The sequence below is a fragment of the Solanum pennellii genome, chromosome 12, assembly GCF_001406875.1.
Source record: "Solanum pennellii chromosome 12, SPENNV200".
Taxonomy (NCBI): Eukaryota; Viridiplantae; Streptophyta; class Magnoliopsida; order Solanales; family Solanaceae; genus Solanum; species Solanum pennellii.
In genome coordinates this window covers 64,326,123-64,345,666 of record NC_028648.1, presented here as the reverse complement: position 1 = coordinate 64,345,666, position 19,544 = coordinate 64,326,123, and the positions used below count along the sequence as shown (strand labels likewise).

The 19,544-nt window shown below is 33.7% G+C and overlaps 1 protein-coding gene and 1 non-coding gene across 2 annotated transcripts in view; one reads left to right on the top strand and one right to left on the bottom strand.

Moving 5' to 3' along the window:
• LOC107006480 (mitochondrial import inner membrane translocase subunit TIM14-2-like) overlaps nt 1-9,898 on the bottom strand; it is a 31,597-nt gene extending 21,699 nt beyond the window's left edge. Inside the window, 2 exon segments of the mRNA XM_015205026.1 lie at nt 8,657-8,838; nt 9,877-9,898. Of these exon segments, the coding sequence (XP_015060512.1) occupies nt 8,657-8,838; nt 9,877-9,898 (204 nt within the window).
• Nucleotides 9,899-11,279: 1,381 nt separating this feature from the next.
• TRNAQ-UUG lies at nt 11,280-11,351 on the top strand. The gene has a single exon. It is a non-coding gene; the product is annotated as a tRNA-Gln (tRNA).
• The last annotated feature ends 8,193 nt before the right edge of the window (nt 11,352-19,544 follow it).

Here is a 19,544-nt window from a genome sequence, read left to right as displayed (position 1 = left end):
GGAGTTTGGAAGTGTGTTGGTTGAACATTATAGACAGGATATGAGGCATGCAAATATTGAGGGGGAGCGTTTTGGTAATATATTGGCATGGGTTGGGGAGATATAGGGGGTGGAGCTGAGGGATGTTGAGGGTATGGGGTGTGAGGGTATGGGGATGGTGGTGGGTTTATTGTCTTGTGCCTCAAAGGGGTCTTAGTTCCATGAGCCATCATTACAGAACCTGTTTTCTTTCGACTTTCTGTCATTCCACCAGATTGCAGAGCCTTGTTGGTTGCTTGTAAAGCCTCCAAGTTGATGATAGTCCCATTCTTTATGCCTTCTTCAATTCTTTCGCCTAGTTTGATGATTTCAGCGAAACTCTTTTCAGCCACCAGCATCATTCGGTCATAGTATTGTGGTTCTTGGGCACGGATGAAGTAGTCTTTCATTTGAGATTCCTCCATAGGGGGTCTGGCCCTAGCCGCTTCAGACCTCCATCTTATGGCATATTCTCTGAAGGATTCACTCGGTTTCTTCTTCAAATTTTGAATGTAAAACCAATCAGGTGCATTTTCAATATTAAAACCAAACCTATTCATGAAATCAGTTGCCATATCAACCCACTCTACCCATTTCCGCGAGTCTTGCTCAATATACCATGCTAGGGCCTCCCCAGTAAGACTCCTCATAAACAACTTCATGAGTATCCTCTCGTCTCTTCCTACCCCTACAAGTTTGTCACAGTACATTCGTAGGTGGGTTTTGGGATTTCCAATGCCATTGAACATCTCAAATTTTGGAAGCTTGTATCCTTCGGGCAGTTCTACATCAGGGTGCATGCACAGATCATCATAGCTCAATCCTCCTAACCTCTTGTTTCCTTCAACATGTTGTACCCTGTTGGTCAAGCTGTCTAATCTCTCAGTCAGGTTTTTTATTAGAATGTCCTTTTGGTGGGACTCTGGTTCATGGAGGTCATGGGTTAGAGGGGCAGTTTCCACGTATATTGGATTGAGGTTGTTGTTTCCAAGAGTATATGGGAGATTTGCATTTGGGGTTGTTTCTGGGAAGGTTGGTTTGGTTTGTTGGTAATAGTGGTTGAATGGAACTTGGGTATTTTGGGCGTGGGGTGGTGGAAAGGTATTTGGACGAGTGGGTTCAGGTCGGGATATATTGATTGGAGGATTGTTTGGCATGGTTGTTTGGTTAGTGTGAGGAAGATTGTCTATGTTTTCTCCAAATTGGGTTCCAAGAGAGATAGACAGCTTGGCCAAATCGCGCTTGTGGGCTACCTCTTCTTCCAATTCTAGAATTTTGCGCTCAAGTCTTAGGACAAGACCATTTTGAAGTTGTCCTCCCTCAGAAGCTTCTAACCTTTCATTGATGCTGTTGTCGTCAACCATTTTGCCTTTATCTTTGGAGCTTGATCTTTGAGAAGAAGGAGAAGGGGGGTCCCTTTTGATCGTGTATGTGCCAGGATGAAGGACAGATCAACCTTGGGAAATGGGAAAACAGTAGAATCAACAGAAAAGAGTTAGGTCTTAGTATAATATCATAATATCAACATGTTGTTTTAAGATAAACGCCCTAAATGCACGGGACCTCGTTGAGCCAGAGGTAGGCCCAAGCGACACATAAGTGATGCATAATAATTAATTCAAGCCTTATTTGCCAATTTGGAGTTTAGAGTTAGACAATAAAACGACTTTCAAATATTGAAATAATTTCTATTTATTACATCAATCTAGAGATAACTAAAGGGCTAGGGATAACACGTGGGGGATAAAGAGAAAAAAACTTCAATTATGTTTTTCTCCAATGTTAGGCACAATCTGCTTCCTCATTTCTGCGGTAATGTCATAATCGGTGTTGAGAAGGTTGCGAGCCCATCTTCTCTCTTTTTCATCGCCAAAACCAGGAAGACCTCCTTCGCTCAAATCTCTATGCTCTGCGTCTTCTAAAAGCCATACCTAATATTCAGGTGTGCAGAAGGGTCGGTGCTCTTGAACATCGATAGTTATCACATTCTTCCATCTTCGTAGTATAGTGTTCACTTGCGGTAATTCTGACCCAAAGTCATATCCATAGTGGCTCATGTGGGATCGCAGAGGTATCATTTGGATCTGTCCGAATTGTCGAAGGACTCGAAGTGGTGTGTATGGTTGCACACCATTCAAACCGATAAGCTCAATAAAGTAAAGTTCATTTCCTCTTATGATGGCACGTCGTGGCTTCAACCAATAATACTTCCATTGGATTTCAACGGCTGAGCGCTCCTTTAGGTATGTGAACCAGTCCTCCGTTCCCACAGGGGAGATAAAATATATCATCCTTAGGCGATGGTTGATAATTTTGTTCCCCATAGTCCCTCTAACAATGTCTACTTTATTAGCTCTTTGGTAGAAATGTTCGACGGCCCAAAGTTGCAACAGAAAGTTGCACCCTCAAAGTATCTTTTGCCTTTGATGCATGCAGTCAAGGCTCTTAGAATTTCTGCAAGTATCATGGGGACTAAGGTCTTCCCACCTCGAGCCAACATACGAACCACGTAACACAAGCCGGTGTGGATCTTTCCTCTTTCTCTAGGAAAAACCAATGAGCCTAATAGGGCGACGGAGAATGCATTAAGACGATATCTTTCCCATTTTGTAGAAGAGCAAGCAAATTCTCTGTGAAAGTTTTGATGACCTTCCTCATCCCCAAAGCGTGAATATAAGAACTCTAAAGAAATCCAACCTTCTTTCAGACAAAGTAGATTTGGATTATGACACATGCCCATTTGCTTCAGAAAAGATCTTGGACTTGCTTGTGTGGAACAATCATTTCCCGCTCTTTGTATGCAAGACCCAGGAATCCTCCAACCTCTTCGATTGTTGGGGTTAGCTCAAAATCCTTGAATTTGAAGACTAACCTCTCAGTGTCCCAGAATTTCAATAATGCCTTGATTAAGTGACGATCTGACTCTACGGAGATCAAAGCAGTGAGGCCGCCTAACAAATTCATTTGCTTCTAACTCTCGATTTTTTTGAATATCTTTCCACCAAGTCTTCAAAATGGGATTAACTTTGACCACCATTTGCGTGTTGGGAAAATGAGGGTGAGCCATGACTCTGCAAACAAAGTAACAAACGACTTCTAAACTCCATTTTGACAACGTTGGCTTGATTTAATTATTATGATCACGTTGACACATAAATATGCAATTTGTCTAAGGGTGTTGGGGGCCTTTAGACGAGAGGGTGGCTACTAATTATGTGGATTGACACCAAGGGTCAAGCCACCTAGGGCTTATGCAGCATGTATGACTTAACCAGGACTTCTAAAAGTTGGCTTGACACGATCTTGAAAGAGATTCTATGCGAGAGGCTCGTGGCTTCGCGGTAGTAAAACTATCCGTTACGTCCACGCATATGCCGACTCTCTATAATGGGTATTTGAATAGGATTGGAGTAGTTGTGAGAGGTGCAAAGGCAAAACATCACGAGAACAAAATAAAAAAAAAGGAAGAGGGTCCCAATTGGGAGAAGTATGAGCGGAATGCCAGTTATCAAAACAATAAACACTTAGCATTTAAATTGGAAAACATTAACATATAGACAGTTTATAAACAATAAATAGATACATAAGCATAAAGGAATTTAAACATATAAAGATATTAAAAAATCACGCAAATAAGAAAAGAGATATGGGATTAAACATGTAATTAAGCAAATAAGGGAAAAGGGAAGAGGTGAAACATGGCAATAAACAATTAAGGAAAAGGGAAAGGGATGGAACATGGGGAGAAGACAGTAAATAAGGCAACAAAATAAGCTAAACATGGTAATCACCTAACAAATAATGAAATGACAAAAATAAAGTAAACCCTACATCAATAAGCAATTAACACGTAATGGTAAGAACCTAATATCCCCAGCGGAGTCGTCATTGTGTCGCGCCCCATTTTTCGCAAAAAATGGGTTTTGTTCACGACCTAACAACTCTTTTGGGATTTTGAGTTTGGAGTCGCCACTTAACGAATTAAGGCGCGTTAGGGCACCTATCTAACCTAACTAAGTTAGCTAAGGTCAGCGAGCCAGAGATTAGGGTAAGGGTTCAAATTACCTCGAGGGGAAGGTGTTAGGCATCCCTCGAAGTCCACAAATGTGGATCCCGGCCGTGTCTCATGCAATCTATGTGGGGGTTACAAGTAGCAAATAAGGTCACTTCATTTATTAGTTTATTAAAGTAGCATGCTAAGTGATAACAAATATAAAACAATTAGGCCTATTTTTACTTTTTATTAGTTTGAGCATGCAAGGCTAGGTGATAGCAATAAATAAACAATCAAGTTTTATTTTTTATTTAAACATATGAGACTATGTTATAAACAAAATTTGTAAATATTAAACAATTAATATGTGCGAAAGTAAAGTTTTGAAAATTGAGCAAGTTTTGAATAGGAATTTTTATGTAAAAAAATGTTTCTTTCTTTATAGGGGTGATGTCACGATATTGTTGATCGCGCTCCTTCACCATAGAAACAATTTTGTTTTGAGGTCGGTCTTAAAAAGTTTATATTTTTGAAAATGATTTAAAAGATTCAGTTTGCATATAGGCACATAAATATTTACATATAAACACACATAATTCCTTTTGAAATTAATGGGTAGGTGGTACTTCCAGGGACGCGTCGGTTTAATTTTAAAATTGGAACTAGACCTAGTAGTCCCTTTGACTTTCCCACTAACGATAGGTTAGGAGATAGTGCTTATAATTTATTTTTTTTAAAATAAACAATGTCATAATCAATCCAAAGTTTTAAAGGATGATTGAATAATGACTTTTTTAAAAAAAATGTTGCAAAACTTTGTAAGAAGAAAAAATTGAACATTAATGTAGTAAATTTATAAAATGCAAAGATTTTAGAATGAAATATATTAAAAGTCAAGTAATTTGTTGAATGCAACAAATGATTTTATTTTATTATTATTTTAATAAAACAACATATTGCATCATAAGTGCGAAAATCTTCAAAACGACAAATAAAATTACGAATTAATAAAATTAGCTAATTAAAGAGGGGGCAAAAATATGCACAATAAATTTTATTTGGAGAGGGTATGCTACAAAATTATTTACAAACCTACAAACATGATTTCTAGGTGTTCAAAGCGGAGTAACACATATAGGCATGATTTGTTATTCTAAATGATATAAACATTTTAATCCTTAGACATGATGATTTCTACGTGACAAGATAATGCTAAAAAGATATAACATATTTTTTTTAACATCTAACAGCCTACTAAATTATTAGGATTTGATTTTAATATTCAAAAATTAATGAAATGTTATTTTTAAACTTATTAACAAACAAAGTATCAAGCATGTTGAAAATTGGTTCGATTACAACACCTACAAACAATAATTCTAGGTGGTTAAAGATTTAAAAAAAAAAGAATAAACCTATAGGCATGATTACTAACTTTTAAAAATACAATGAACAATTAGCATGTAAATCCCCTTCCCTTAGACGATCCCCCAAATAAATTTATGTATGAGAGCTTTAGAGTTATACAAATATTACAAAATTCAAATAAATAAATAAGAAAAATATAGATTCAAATATATGAATTAAACAAATAAATCTTTCTTCATGGCTAATCTTCAACTTGAACTTCAAGTTTGAAACATGTCAAAGCAATCAAATAACTACACAAATAATCACAATTTATTTAGTCAAGATGAGACACATATGCAAAAATTATACATATAGAAAAGAACAGACAATAGCTTACACAAATGTGTGAATGTAAAGATAATGTAAATGTTAACAATACTAACCAGTTAAGCAAAACAAATTGATCCAACTTTTACTCGAACAAAATCAAAGTAGCAAAATAGCGAAGAAGAACACTTGAATGTTTACCGGAATCTTAATGTATTTGAAGAGTAGCAAGAGAGCAATGAGAGGATGAGGAGTGATGAGAGAACTTGTGATTGAGAGTGAATGAGTGTATGAGTTGATGAAATAATGAAGGGAGGGGGTCTTATTTATATAGCAAAGAGTGAGAATCAAATAAGGAAAAGAAATATTTAAAGGAATCAATTAAATTCTATTTTCCTTATTATAAAAGAGGACCAAATCAGATAAGTTTTAAAATATTTCATTAACAAATATAAACAAGTAAGAATAATTTGATAGAGAGTAATATATTTTCTCCATAAATAAAAAGAGACAAAATTGAAACAATTTTATTTTTCCATATATGAAAACAAGAAAGAGATCTGTCAATTTTAATTAAGGGAAGAGGGATCAATTAATATTATTTTTTATTTCAAAGTAGCCAAAAATCGAAATTAAAATATATCATTACCATGTAAGCAAGTAAAAATAAAATTGGGAAGAGTAATATATTTTTTTCCTTAAATAAAGAGGAGCCAAAAAATCAAAAAAATTCAAAAATATCATTACCAAATAAAATATTTTTTACCTTAAATAAATTATTTTATATTAATTTTTCTACCAAAGTAAAAAAATACCTTGAGTTTTAATTAAAGTAAAGCAAAAAGTTTACCATAAATCGGCCACAATTTTATCAAATCATAAAGACTTTACCAGAAATAAATTAATCAACAACTTACCAATTTAATTAAATTTAGATTAGATAAAGAAGTCAATTAAGGCTCTCATATTAACTAAATATATTACTAACATTTGTAGACAATTGAAATAACTAACTAAAAGAAAGCAATAGAACTTAAAGACCCAATCGTATATCACTATTCACAAATCTACCATAACCATCAAAGGGTGAATCAACAAGAAAATTAACAATCTACCCAAAAGAACAAGTAAGTAGGATGATGATCAAGTCGAAGCTCAACATCGAGGTCATAACAAATTATGACTAGCAACAAGAAATCATGTAAATATTAATTAGGAAAAACAATCAATTTAGAAGCAACCTACATTAGGAAAATCAAAACGATCATATCCAACAACAATTAGTTCGAGAACCAGCTAGACCCATTTACGAAGAAAATAAAAGTATTCAAGCGTATAATACAGTGATATCAATCGGAGCTTAAAATCAATTAACTCAAATCTACGAATAAAATTGTAAGATGAACAAATATACGAAGGGTCTTAACGATTCATGCTTAGCATAATATTAACAACTATTGTTAATGAGAAAATCGCAACATCACACATGAAAAGAAATTGTTGTTCAAAAGACAACCGATAATTAATCAAAGACAAACCTGGACGGATCTGTTGAGACCTGTCTCGCAAGTTTCCTGAATTTCAAGCCTCGCCGGAGTTTCTCACCGTTGTTGCTGATTGCTGCTGGAGTTCTGCCTGAAACTCGTCGGTGCAACTACTGTTGTACCTGCAAAGAGAGAAAAGAGGAGGGAGGGAAGATCGGAGCGGGAAGGAGAGGGGGGTTCGGGCGGCACTGCCTGGTCGCCGGTGGCTGCTGGCTGCGTGCAGCTGCTCGCTGGGCTGCTGGTTTCGCTGGAGCTGGTTGCTCGCCGGTGGAGCTCGCCTCCATCTTCGCGGCGTTTAGCCGGACCAAGGAGAGAGGCGGCGGCTGCCTGGGTAGAGAGGAAGCGAGGGGGCGGCTGGAAAAAAGGAGGCGGGGAGAGGGAGGAAGAGAAGAGGAGTCGGGAAGAGGGGTAAAGACGGGAGAGGGGAGAAGAGAAAGACGAAGGAGGAGCGAGAGGGAGAGCTCACCGGCGATGATTGATTTTGCCGGAAAAAATGGAGGAGAGGAAGAGAGAAGGGAGAGGGGAGGGAGAAGATAGGGGGGAGGAGAAAGGGGAAAAAAATCTTCTTAGGTTTAGATAGTTCAAAATAGAGAAGAAGAAGGATTCGATCTCAATCATTGATTTAATAAGAGGTGAAAGGTTAAGATTTGATTAATAAAATAGATGGATGAGATTAAAAAATGAGATGTATTGAAATCAGATTGGATTGAATATGGAATGACTAAAATTGCAATTAAATTGGCTAGAATTGTAATGAAAGAGGGGCTATGATTGAAAAAAAATTTAATTGAAGTAGCTAGAATTGAAAGAAATTATGATAGAATAGGCTAGATTAAAATTTAAGGAAAGTGTAGAAATTACTATTTAATTAAAATACTACATAGATTAAAATATTTTTATATAATTGAAAATCATTTAAATTTTAAAACATTTGGAATTCATTAATAATTTTAAAATATTTTAATAATATTTACGACAATTTTATAAAGTAAAACATACTAAAATATATAATTTTCAAGCAAAGTCGACTAAAAATTCTAAAATTTAAAATACGTATTTAATCGAATAGTATTCCTAAAATGGTCAAAGGTCGGTCTAAATTGGGTGTCAACACCAACAAATGATAGCATTAAACCATAGTCACGAATCTGGAAAAATGTGGTGCAAATGTAACAGGTTCAACGAGGCATGGGAAAGCACTAATATTGTTGTATAAGAGTTGAAACATATGTGTATACTATACCCTCCACACATGTGGTGCCTATGGAGGGTGTAGTGTATGCAAACCTTACTATTACCTTGTGAGGGAAAAGACACTATTTTCGATATACCTTCAAACTCGAGGAGATGATTTAATTTGTGTATTACATAAACAATATCTCATATAACAATTGCAACAACGCGCTAACATGAACGAGAGAACAGACCTGATTCCAAGAATTAGAGCTGCTTTTATTCTGCTCATTTTAGGCTGAAAACCTCCTTCATGAAACTTGCGCATTCTCACAGTGGGAGGTCTGACCTTGAATAATTGTCATGCCTGAACTTCATACCTTTAAACATATGGAGCAGAAATTATAGCCACTTCTGCTTTAATGGCGCGGCCTGAAGCAAAAATTAAAATTACATAAATTTCAAGTATAATCAACACCAATGATTCAATTTTTTTGCGGTCGAAAAATTGAACATCAACAACAAACTCAAATAAAGAAATAAGCAAATTTGAAGACACACAAGTAAAATTTTGTCAACAGAAGATAAAATTAATAACAACTAATTCCAAATTCGGTGAAGAAATAGAGAACAATGCAATCCTGATTGTCACAAAATGCTAAAGTAAAAAATTAATAAAAACTCCAAGGCTCAATGCATGAAATTATAGAAAAAATTGTAGATTCGAAGTAAACTAACCTGAGAAAAAATCACACAAACATACCTGAGTGAACACCGGAGCTTATGAGTAGTGCTATATTGGGAATTTTAATTATATATTATGTGGGTGAATGTTGAAATTTTGGGTTAGAAAATGGAACATCTTTGAAAAGAGTTGGACTTCACACTCTTTAAAAAAGAGGAAACAACTTGGGGTTCTCAATTTGTGACACGACACAAGACCTCATGTTAAATATAGTAGCAACATAACATATGGAGAGCTTGAGTAATAAAGATTAAACTACCCTAAAACTAAATTAAATAGACAATAAGCACACATGTTAAAACTAGTAATTTCTAATATAGTAGAAATTTATACTATTATTTCGTCTTTGGTTCAATTTTCGAATTCAGAAATTGCATTATGGTGGTAAATACAAATAGTACACCCAATAATAGTGGCTCATTAAGTGCCTATTTAAAATATTGATTAGTAAAATAATTACATTGCTTATGAATAGTTGAATATTATTATTATTATTATTATCAGCATCATCATTATTATTATTATTATTATTATTATTATTATTATTATTATTATTATTATTATTATTATTATTATATAATGAGTAGTTAATTTAAAATTATATGAAACCGATTGATTTTTGAGATTAAATTAAGCATTGTAAGTTTTAATTCAAGAGACTTAAATTTCGCTTTTTGACCTGCCTCATCTGTATAAATTTAAAAACGTTTATATGACTCTGTCACTCCTTGTCCTATTCTGCCCCATTGTCATTTTTATTTTTAAATATGGTTATGGTGTGAAAAAGTGTGTATAATCTTATCTAAATGCTAATTTAAATTAGTTAGTATTTTGAGTTAATATGAATTTATTAAATTTATTGAAAAATAAGTTTATTTTTAATGTTAACAATTTTATAAGTGTTTGAGTTATTTTAACAGAAATTGTACTTATCTATATTTTAAAAACAAATGTATTGATAATTTATTTATGTTTTTGAGAATAAGATATTTATTAGGAATAAAAAAATGAAAGAAAAGATAGGTGAGTAGGAGAAAGATGGTAAAGAGGTAAAGAAGTGTATCCATTATCCAAGTCGTCTCAACTAATCAATGAAGGGTCACACAATGTGCCTCTATCATTGTAAAAATTTTCGAAAGTAGGGATGAAAGATGAAATGGAATTTAAGATGAAATCAAAATTAAAAACAAGTTGAGAGAGAGAGAGAGACTCTTAAAATGAAAAATTACACTCTCAATCAAATTAACGTGCGTCATGTAATGATTGGTGAGTGAACACACTTACTTCTTAAAATCTGGGGCTGATCAAAAAATGATACAATAATAATATCTATTCAAAAAAATTTAGTGTGATAATATGTCAGTGACAAAGTTAAGGTGTCTTTTTGAAAATCGAGACAACTTCAGTGGTGACTTCATATTTTTTCTCTATAATATTCATGTCGCTTAAATCTGATTCTTCAAAAGAGTTCGTCCATATCATAATTCTTCCACCCTGCAACCATAAATATGAGTCTCATAATTCAAAAAAGACTCCAGCATTCTAACAAGAAGCTAGAGAGATCATGGATCAAATGTCGCAAACTTCTCTACGCGCTACAAGTTCAAATATAAGTCAATATCAAGATCATGTTTCAAGCTCTTTAATTCTAGTACAAGTCAATATCATACTTTAAGCCTTTGAATTCAAATACAAGTTAAGATCAAGTTACAAGTATATAAAAGCCTTTGAATTCGTAAACAAATCAATACAAGATTACAGTAAAAAACCCTTTAGTTCAAGTATTAGATGAGCTCAAATCTACTAACTTCAAGATCAACTCAAAGACCCTTAAATTTTATTTCATTTTTTAAGAAAAGAATCAAAGACACATATAGATTACAACATTCCTATTTGCAATAAAATACTACACTAATTACGATATATTTTATTTTTATTTTTTTTAATTTTGTGGACTTCATTGTCTACGTAATGAAATTTATATTATTATTTCGTATTTGGTTCAACTCATGGATTAAGACTTAAGCGATTGCATTTTGGTTGTAAATACAAATGGTACACCTCATTAGGTGCCTATTTAAAATGTTGATTAGTACAATAATTACATTGCTTTTCTTAATATATATAAGGTTCTATGGTGTAGTGATTAGCACTCTGGACTTTGAATCCAGCGACCTGGGTTCGACTCCCGGTAGGACCTTTCAGTTTTTAATTTAACAATTTTTTTTGTATTAAGAACGACATTTTTTTTAATGAAATTTTATTAAAATTATCTCTTTTGTGATCATGATCTTTTATTAAAGTTTATTTCACTGTACAACAAAAATGAAAAAATACTTTGAGGAAACTCTATTTTCTCGAAATTTACATCGCAACATTTGAACAAAGCCTCTAGAGTCTAGATTATCGAGTATTCGATTTATTAGCTTATTTAATTGAACAAACATATAATATATGGTCATCTGCTTTCTTTCTTCTAGCTTGTGAATTTTCTTGTGTTTTAAGTTATATTGTAGGTGAAATGTTTTTAAGTTAGACGCTGACAAGGTATATTGCAATTGAAATGTTAAATTGTTTCTTTTTTAAATTTCCTTGCTAGGATAATTGGATTACATAAATAAATAAATATGAGAATATGCGTAAGTATCTTCGACCAATGTTCGAAATTTTAGAGACATACTTATACTATATAAAAGTTCTATTACCTTTTTAAACTTATTTTATAAATAAATTTTTATCTCTTTTCGGCCTACGTGACACTATCTTGTGAGGCCAGCGCATGTTGACAATTTTTCCGAGTTATCTAGTTGATAATGTCACATAGGTCAAAAAGAGATAAAAAATTATTTATAAGTTAAAATTATTTATAAGTTCAGGGATAATAGAATTTTAGAATAGTATAAATGTCTCTGAAATTTTGAATATAAATTAGAGGTACTTATACATTTTCACGATAAACAATGTTAGTATTTAATGTGCGAAAAAGGAAATAAACATTGTTAGTCATATATTGTCGCTATACTATTAAATACATACAGTTTACGAGTTCTCATGTATATACTTGTTCACATATACATAGTCACGCTAAGATCTCAACACGCCTCGCTCCGCTTCATGTAACATATTTAATGATTTTCAATCTGTCCCGCAAAAACCCGCCTCCCCACCCCCCTACCCCCACCCCATTCTACATATTTTGTAAAAAGCATTTCAAATAATAGGCTTAATAAGTTTTCAACTTAAGAAATTAAAATTTTGTTAGTTGTTAATCGCTAAAATTAACATGTTATAACATTATTATGTTTTACAACTCTTTTAGAAATGTCAGCAACATTTTTTTTCGTAAATTTGAATTTGTTACATTTGATAATAACAAAATATTAAGGAAAAACGTATAAGTACTCCCCTAGATTATGATTGAAATATCAGAGATCCACCTTAACTAAATTAATGTCATTTATAACACTTTTTTCATAATCTAATTGAATGATATTAGCGGATATGAATTTAATTTGTTGTTTATTAAAAAAAAATTTAAGAATCATATTTTTTTATTATGAATATGTATTATACGTAGTTCTATTATTTGTGTTGGTTTCCCTTTGTGGTATAAAATGACATTTGAAAAAATAAAAATGACACGATATCAACTAAAATTGAGTAAAATTTTATAATTGTTGGTGTATTATATGGTACAATGTTAGTATTATTATATGGTACATTTTTTATATATTATAAGGTAGACTTATTTCTTTTACACAAATTTGATAGATTATGATATATATTGAGATGTAAAATAATTTTTTTAACACATTATATAAGACTTAACACCAAAGTTGTATAAAAATCTTCATAATATGCAAGTTTCTAAAACTTTCTAGATTTAGATGGTTATTTAAGTAGTACAATATAAAATAAAATATTTGGTTAAAAAAGTGACGAAATTTTTTTTTTCACAATAAAATAAAAAATTAAGTGTAAAAACAATGTTAAAGAGGTGAAAGAAGACTACATTTAATAAATAGTATAATAAATAGCACAATCACCCTAAAATCCTGCGGTAGCCCCTTGGACCTTAGCCTCTTAAGGGTTGGGTTCTAGTGGCGGGCTCTTGGGTCGTCCGGACCCATATCTGGTAAAAGTGGTGGCCTGGTTGTCCCCACAAGTGAGGGGAAGAGGGGGCAGCCCTCGGCCCGATCATCCAATTCGCTCCAACAGACAAGCATGGTTCTGTAGTCAAAGCAACTTCGTCACTTGAGTAATTCGGATACTAAGATATATATATAAAAAAAAAGAAGTTAAAAGCAAAGAATCAAAACACTAAAATATAAAAAAAAAAATTAAAAAAATCAAACACGTGGGCAAAAAAATAAGATAAAAGTGTAAATTATAGTTAAAAAATTAAAAATAGACAATACTTATCATTTTCCTAAGTTTAACACATAACCCCCCATAAAAAGGAAATAGATCAAATATTAATTTCTTAAAAAATCAAAAATTAAATATTTTGTCATGATTATAATTAAAAACTTAGTTTTGTAAATAAAAAGGAGTATAGACATATATTGTTAATTAAAATCTTAAAGTGTATATTCCTGTAATCCTTATAAAAAGGATTCACAATTCATCGTTTTATTAAAGGGTTCATAATTCATCCTTTTATCAAAGAGATCATCAATCCATCGTTTATCAAAGGGATCACAAATTCATTCTTTATCAAAAGGATCAACAATTCATCCTTTATCGAAGACAAAGCAAATCATCCTTTATGGAATCAATAATTCATGGCTAGCAAAGCTAGATTCTCTTCTTAAAATTAGCAAATATTAAGAATAACAAAACATAAAAATTATATCAGCACTTTATGACTACAATTTTGCTATTTAAGCTAATCTGATTTGTATAAATCATAGTGATTGTATATATATCAGTCAGATAATTTTATATATATATATATATATATATATATATATGTATGTATGTATGTATGTATGTATGTATGTATGTATATATATATATATATATGTATGTATGTATATGTAACTACTATATATGTATGTATTAGTGATTGTGTTTTTATATCTACACAAATTATAAATTTATATACAATTGAATTGAATTAAAATATTTGTATTTGTATATCAATTAATCTCTCTCACTTTATAAAACACAAATTATACATTGTATTTTGTATATATTTGTGTTTATATAAAGCGAGAAAGACAAAAAGACAAAAGAGAACTAAGCAGGAAAAAAATTATTGTTATATAATTATAAGTGTATAAGTGAGAGAGACGAGCGAGATTCAGGGGAAAGAGACCAATGACAAAAAGTTATTGCGAATGAAAATTAAATGAAACTGTGCTATAACATTTAGTTTAAATTAATATTTTTTTATATGCACCATTTTTCCTACTATATATATCAATTAATCACCAAAAAGTTGGTGTTTATATATATCAATTACATCAAAAAATAAATTATGTAATACACAAATATATGAACCAAAAAATTAACACGTTGGTGTTTATATATCATAAAATATATCACATATACCATCTAAAATAGCTATAGATGAACCCAAAAATGACACATTAATTGGTATTTATATATTTCACTTACGCAACAAAATATACTGTCAATCACATAAAATCATATTACGCTATTTAATAAACCAATAGATGAACCAAAAAATAAAAAACGTTAGTTGGTGTTTATATACGTAATTACACTAGAAAATACACTATCTAATGTACAATAGATGAACCAAAACGTTATAGTGTTTATATACATCATAAAATAAATAAATACACCAAATCATAAACAAAAAGTCAAAAACAAAATTTGCGTTGATTAACAATCTACATACACTATCAATACACCAAATCACCTACACCAAATACAACAATTAATCATCTATCAATACAATCAATATTCACCAAATTTTGATATTTATACACGAATTAAAATACATACTATATCAATTTCACCAATGCATCAACAAAAATAAAATCACAAATTTAATTTTACAATCAAGTAAATACCATCACAATTACACCACTGTAATCATTTAAAATTTATTAAATATAAATTTATAAAATGATTCGAATTATATTGAATTCATAAATATATTAATCCAAATAAATATTGTGGATTGATATAATTGAGTTAAATATTTAAGTCCAATAAATATGGATTTAATTAAAGTCTAAATTAATTGATTTGGGCTACATTGGATGAACCCAATTTGTTAAACTCAATCTCATCTCATTCTAGAGCCCATCTTGGCGCCACGTGTGCAGATGATGTGGCATGCCAAGTCAAATAAGAAAACCAATAGAATCATGACATGTGTCAAAGATGACAAGCCCGCTCCATAAAGCCCAAATGCCATGTCACTTTAATCTGATTGGCTGAATGGAATCCTATTCCAATCGCAACTCCTCTATTCTAAAACTATAAATAGGGGGCTCATAATTCAGAAAGAGGACAGAAAAATTCTAAACAAGAAGCTAGAGAAACTCTGTGGTACAAACGCCATTTAATTCTCTACAAAGCTACAAGTTTAAGAATTCAAGCATTCAAGTTCAAGAACGATCAAGATCAAGACCACCGAATTCAAGAACAAGCTCGAAGCCCTTGAGTTCAAATAAAAGTCAAGATCAAGATAAAGTTCAAGTTCAAGTTCATCGTAGATTCAAGAACAAGCTTTAAAGCCCTTGAATTTATATTTGAAAAGGCGAATTCAGAGGAATTATAGAGATTGTAACACTCGCATTTGAAATAATAAAATCGATTGTTGCTATAATTTTCCGTTCTTGATTATTGTTTTCTCGACGCGAATTTTATTGTCTACAAATTCTGGCACGCCCAGTGGGACAATCTCTACCTCTCATCTCAACTTTTCAAACGTCAAAGAATATCAAGATGACTTCCATGAACAACAACTCTCGATCAACCGCCTCTAAGGTCACTAGCTCCAAGTTCTCTACTGAAGTTGAAGACATCCTTGGTGTTACCTTTGGAAGTTTTGGAGTTGTTACGAGAAGCAAGGCTGCTACACTAGGACAACAAACGCTTCAAGTGTCGTCTGCGTCAACTCCTGTTTTTGGGTCTTCGACTCCAGAAGGAGCAAGTTCCTCCACAAATGCTCTAGAAGGAGGAAGTAGTGTTGCTGAAAAGATCAAGAAGACATTGGCTCTACTTGAGCAATCTGGTTCCAAGAACTCTACCACAAGGGAGAACTGTGATTCAACTTATGAATCATCTCCACGTATATCGCGTAACGTGAGTCCACTGAAAATTAACTTACGCGACAATCCATGTTACTCTCCTGCATCTCCGATGATCATGCAAACGATGGTGACTGCTGCTTCCTCTCCTGAGGAACAACTCGCAAATCTGACGAAGTTGGTTGAAGGATTGACGAAGCATGTACAACACCAAGAATCTCGAATTGACAAGTTGATGGACAGGATAGAAGGACTTTTAGATGGAGATGCGAGCCATGCACCTGGAAAGGGCATTGAAGTTCAAGAAATCGAAGATCCTGCTAAGAAAGCCCCGTTTGTTAAAGAGATGCCAGTTTCTTCTGAAGGAATGATCCCACTCGATCGCTTGAAGGAGTTTATTGAAGGCACTATCAAAGATAAGTATGAAGTCTCCACCAAGTCTTCTCATATGTATGCTAAGCCATACACTGCTAGGATTGATAACTTTAAAATGCCTGCTGGTTATCAACCTCCCAAATTTCAACAATTTGAGGGAAAAGGAAATCCGAAACAACATGTCGCGCACTTCGTGGAGACATGTAATAATGCTGGAACATATGGAGATTATCTTGTCAAACAGTTTGTCCGCTCTCTAAAAGGAAATGCCTTTGATTGGTACACGGATCTCGAACCTAACTCTATTGATAGTTGGGAGCAACTAGAACATGTGTTTCTCAATCGCTTCTATAGCACAAGGCGCACGGTGAGCATGGTAGAACTCACGAATACTCGCCAAAGAAAGGATGAACCGGTCATAGATTTCATAAATCGATGGAGGAACGCGAGCCTAAATTGCAAGGACAGGCTTAGTGAAGCTTCTGCAATCGAAATGTGTATTCAAGGAATGCACTGGGAGCTTCTTTACATCTTGCAAGGAATAAAACCAAAATCTTTCGAGGATTTAGCTACTCGCGCTCATGATATGGAGTTGAGCATGTCATCTGCCGGAAAAGATATGACTATTGTCCATGATCCTCGCAAAGGAAGGGACAAGCAGGAACCCAAGAGATGGAGCAAGTTTCTGCCCAGAAATGACAACAAAGAATCCATGAGTGTAAATGTGTCACCCGCAAAGTTCACCACGAATGAGGGCGTAAAACAAAATGTGAGAACGACTTTCCAAGCACGTTCAAATCAAAAGTCGACGCTAAGGGAGATGCAAGGAAAAAAGTATCCCTTCTTGGATTCTGACGTTTCTGAAATTTTTGATGAATTGCTTGAGTTAAAGCTCATTGACTTGCCAGAGATGAAGCGACCCGATGAAGCTGGAAAAACTGATGACCCAAATTATTGCAAGTATCACAGACTTGTGAGTCATCCTCTTGAAAAATGTTTTGTCTTTAAGGATAGAGTGATGCGATTGGTAAACGAAAATAAAATTATCCTTGATGATGAGAAGGCTAGTTCTAACCAGATCTCTATCACGTTTGGGTCATTGGATCCAATCCAAATGTATATCTCTGAAAAGCATGAAGAAAAGCCAGTAGAACAGGACGTTGACATAGATGGTGATGAGGGTTGGATTCTTGTAACTAGGCGAAGACGCAACAAGTCAAGCTTACGAAAAGAATTATCCGAGCAACCGGTTAGAGGAAAAATGGTGAAGAAATCAGAGAAGCAAAAATCAATCAAGCGCCCCAAAAGGGCAAAGGTTGAAGTGCATCACTACCAAAAACCTCGACGTCTTGTGACTCTAGAGGAATTCTTGCCAAGCTCGTTCGGTACAAAGTCTACTCAAGGCAATGTCGAGGCATCATGTTTCAATGTGGATAAAGGACAAACAATGAATGTGCCTCCTACTGTAAAAGAAGGAACAACGAGTGAATCCTCACCAAAAGTGTCTCCTGGGGAAGAAGAAAAAGAAACAAGGGAAATCTCAGAAATGATGTCTCTTTCATCTTCTGAAAAATCTATTGAACTTTCTTCCCAAGAAGCACATGTCTGTGATACTAAAATCACATTTACGGATAACGATCTTCTATTTGGTGAAACACTACACAATCGTCCTTTGTATATGGTGGGTCATGTGCTAGAGAAGAAGATAAATAGAATCTTAACAGATGAAGGATCTGTAGTCAACATTTTGCCTTTCCACACATTGAAGGAACTTGGCATCACGACTGGGGAACTTAGTGAAAGTCGTCTGTTGATACAAGGATTTAATCAAGGTGGGCAGAGGTCCATAGGCTCTATTAAATTAGAGATCCACATGGGAGATTTGCGATCAAGCGCATGGATGCATGTGATTGACGCAAAGACGTCATACAACATATTACTTGGCAGGCCTTGGGTACATGAGAATAGAATTGTCTCATCTTCTTACTATCAATGTTTGAAATATCTTGAAGGTGGAATTGAAAGAAAGATAGTTGCAGATGATAACCCTTTCAGCGAAGTGGAGACACACTTTGCGGATGCGAAATTCTATATGAGAAATTATGTTGTTAAAGGGGTCAAATCCAATGACGTCAAATCAATCAAGATTGATAATATCATAAGCAAAAGAATTGATGCAGCTATCGAAAAGGTGAAAATTGATACTAAAGACTCTTGTCCCATTCTTAATGAAGGGAAGATCCTGTCTTCAAAGAAGCAGCAGACTTCTAGGCTTTGCTATATTCCAAAAGCGAAGAAAGAACAAGATCAACCATCTAACCTTGAAGAAAATGCATTAAGAGGGCTAGCTCTTCCTATCAGACGGATTGATGCAATAAACTTGTCTTCAAAGTTGCCAGAGAAGTCAGTCGCTCAAGATCAAGTGCTAGATATGGATCTCCCTACAAAGCGCACAAGAGAAGGTTTTGATCCCAATGCCTACAAGTTATTTGTGAAGGCAGGATACAACCCTAGCGAGCCATCAGCGCTAGGGAAACTCCCATCAGAAGATACAACTAGGAAAGCGCGTGAAGGCCTAGGTTATACCCAACCGCCGCCAATTCGCATTTCCATAAGAAGGGCCAGTAATAATCATATAACTTTTGAAGAGGATGTCCCTGCTCCCAATAAAAGGCCTTCCGTATTTGATCGACTTGGTGAAGTGACAACAAAAATTTCTGTGTTTGAGAGGTTAGGTCCTCTGAAGAAGAATAACAAGAACCTGAGAAGTTATTTAAAAGTTACAA